The 3,436-nt window shown below is 31.7% G+C and overlaps 2 protein-coding genes across 6 annotated transcripts in view; one reads left to right on the plus strand and one right to left on the minus strand.

The window, feature by feature from the left end:
- The window catches only part of LOC107447963 (cAMP-dependent protein kinase type II regulatory subunit), an 8,926-nt gene extending 7,537 nt beyond the window's left edge, over positions 1 to 1,389 (plus strand). Inside the window, exon 3 of the mRNA XM_016063020.4 lies at positions 1,062 to 1,389. Coding sequence (XP_015918506.1) covers positions 1,062 to 1,222 — 161 coding nt within the window. The 3' untranslated portion in view covers positions 1,223 to 1,389. The remainder of the gene's footprint in view (positions 1 to 1,061) is intronic.
- LOC107439260 (coiled-coil domain-containing protein 92) overlaps positions 1 to 3,436 on the minus strand; it is an 879,443-nt gene that overhangs the window by 829,692 nt on the left and 46,315 nt on the right. The gene's annotated exons all lie outside the window — the stretch shown is intronic.

The raw sequence follows: 3,436 nt of genomic DNA on the forward strand, positions 1-3,436 counted from the left end.
TATTGGCGATCGAAATGGGCTGCAGGTGGCGTAGAGCAGAACTCTTTACCTATGGCAACACTTCACATGCTTTCCCCATTAGCCTGTGGAAAGTCATAGAGGAAGGAAGTACGTTAGTTTCTCTCTTGATTTTCATACAGATTAAAATCTTTTAAGTTGGAAAACTATATAGAACTGAAAACTACATTAAACATATTTCTAAAGAAAAGTATCACAAGAATTTTAAAAAATATTTTTATTTACTAAAAAGGTAAAATATTAAGAAAAGAGAAAATATCGTAGAACATTCCCATGCAACTGAAAAGAGGAGGCGCGGGGAGGGAGAAGGGCTAAAAGCATGAAACCGGTCTCTCCCCAGATGGCGTATTCGAGTGTTGCGATCGCCAATTGTAATTACTATAAGTGTAACAATAACTGATGGAGTTTTTTTTAAGCTTACGCGTAAAAAAGTGGCAACACGGAAATCTAACGACAACTCTTAACTCTTAGCGCCATCTCTGCTTCGCTTTACACGATCAACCATCCAACCAGAGCCTTGGTGGCTCTGGGGATAGAGAGTTCACCCTCTAACGAAGTGACCCGGGTTCAATTCCAATCATAGCTGGGATTCAATTCTGCACCCGGCTCGCACAGATCTCAGTGCTGACGTAAAATATCCCTAGTGGAAGACGGATCATGGTTTAGACGGACATTTTCCCTTACTGTCAGTCTAAACGTGGGATGTTTTCGTGGTTTCCCGCTTCATGTAATGCAAATGAGGGTCATCAAATAGAATTTCCTTCGATACTTGATTCAGGAATTCCCTTGTTTTCTGGATTGGCTTCAAAACTATAAGGTTACGGAGTTGAACATAACCAAACCAAAAAAATCGTAGTCGTAAACCAAAATTTTTTTTTTTTAAAAATGGGTCGGCTGTTCAACGACGGTCATAAAATGAAAACCATCCATCCATCCATTTGTATTTTGTGGGGTAGATTCGGGACTTTTTGTCTAATATGTTAAAGTATAAAAATATATTTAGAAGACAATAATATTAATTGAATTTTTTTCTTCTTCTCCAGAGTTGGCATTAGTTCGGAACAAGCCAAGAGCGGGCACCGCAAGAGCTTTAGAAGATTCAGAGTTAGCTTTTTTGGACGTTGGCGCTTTTGAGAGACTTCTTGGACCCTGCATGGATATCATAAATCAGAGAGCGGATTCTTACGAGAAAATAGATAAATAGAAAATCATGTTACTGCATTTAATTTATTTTTGTTTGTCAAAAAATTATATTTTTTGAAAAGAAATATTTTAGTAAGAACTTATTGTTTTCGTTATCAAGATTCGATCGATCTTTTGAAAATTTAGAAAGTTGTAGTGAAATTAGGAAAATAAATTGTATTTTAATAAGTTTCTAGTCATCACTATAATTAATAATTTCGAATAAATATATTACAGGACAAAAAATTATGTCAAAGACTTAGTTCAATCTAAGCTTCCAATTTCAGTCAGTGAAATCACTGTAACATCAACTTCTCACTGAAAAAATAATTTGTTTCGTATGTAACTAGTATTTTTTATAAAACTTATTTCATTACCTTCATTGTTTTCTATATTTTATTTATTTTGAGGTGATTTTCTTCTCACCTGATTGCAAAAATTTGACAGTAGTAGTCAAATATCAGATAGCGACCGGCAAGAATTATTATAAAACAAAAAATGAGAAAACGTAATTTTCCATGTTTTACTCTCTGAAAATATAAAGGTAACATCAAATTAGTTATAAATGTACTAGATGAATTTCTGTGAATAAAAAAGCATTTTGTTTCTCGTTTAGACGTTTAAGAACTTTTAATTTCACCATTGAAATTGATAACGTCTCGTAACTTAAAACAGAAAAGAAGAACCAAAATGTACGAGGTTAAAGATAATTAAATCCAGAACTTCAAAAGTAAAAGTTATTAATGCTTGAAAATTCTTCCGATTTCATAATATATTTTTTAATGTCATTATTCAAAATATCTTTGTGTTTTTATTTTAACGCCTAATTTTAAATATTTCTGAGCAAGTGTAATATTTTTTTTATTATTATATGACCAAAGCTTATTTTTTTAGTAATTTTCATTTAAGATTTTTGTTTCCAGTGATAAAATATAAAATAAAATTGCTATTATAAATATATATTGAAATTAGGCTACCTAATTAATGAATTATAAGGACATTTTTATAGTTACATATTGTTATCGGACAATATGTCACTATAAAAGTGTCCTTATATGCTTTCTTTTATTTAACAGTAAAAGTTAAAAATTAAAATTATAAAATGATAATGAAACGATGACGACAACCATTGAGATATTTTTCTAATTTTAAACTATTATTTTTTAATATTATTAAGAATACTAAGAAATGTATGAACGCTATATTTTTGCACAGAAATAATTTGTCAGCAGTTTAAAATTTGACAGGAATCAATCTATTATCAGGAAAGTGTCGAACATTTAACTCGTTTCTCACAGAAAGTATGAACAGTAAAGTTTTCATATCCTCTAGTTTTGATTTTCGAAATCTGTGTACGGCGTGACGTCATGAGGTGGAGAATCGTATTTTTTTTTATCGTACATATTTTTTTTTTTTTACATCTTCAGCTTTGAGTAAGGAATGACCAGTCCTTCTTTGTCTGCTCTTTAGCCCTGACTATATCATATAAATCGAACTACTTATCCAACAACAACACGGACAACTGATCTCTCAATGTTACAACAAACTCAAATTCAAGACGGATGGCATAGGGGTTGTTCGTAGCATTACTATGACTACGACTGCATCATGTTATTCACTTGCATAATACATTGCCAACAGGTCAAGTAAAAATACTTTTTTGAACTTTCTGTGCTCCACGCAAAAGTTTAAAAAGTGGTAGCAAAACCTTTTCGTTTCCGTTCTGATTTTCGAAGAAATTATCCTTGCATGATTACCACAAACATAAAGGATACAGTATATATGTAATCAGTACTTTAATCGTTCGTTATGAATTCTTTTTTTAAAATTGAGGCTATAGTGGTAAATTTACTCAAACTTTAAAGAAATCTTGCCTACCACTTTTCTAAAATTTTAATTTCTAACAACTGTAATAGCTTTTCTGGAAAATTCGCCAGCATGGCAAATGTTAAGAAAAACTCTGCTCCCCGGTGATAGAAATATTGTGAGATTTTAACCTGCTTCTATTTTTATTTTATTTCTTATTTATTTCTTATCTATATTATATAAAACGCTAATACGTACGTACGTATGTATGTATCAATAAAACCGATGATATTTCTTTTCTCGCGCTGGCAACAGTTTTCATTTTTAATTGATTGGATTCGGCGCGCAAGAGCACGTAGTGAGCAACCAGATAACAATAACCAGAGTGAGCATTATCAGGTTGTTCAATTCAGATTCATGCACTAAAAAC

Source organism: Parasteatoda tepidariorum, chromosome 6 (assembly GCF_043381705.1).
Source record: "Parasteatoda tepidariorum isolate YZ-2023 chromosome 6, CAS_Ptep_4.0, whole genome shotgun sequence".
In the NCBI taxonomy this organism is placed as follows: domain Eukaryota; kingdom Metazoa; phylum Arthropoda; class Arachnida; order Araneae; family Theridiidae; genus Parasteatoda; species Parasteatoda tepidariorum.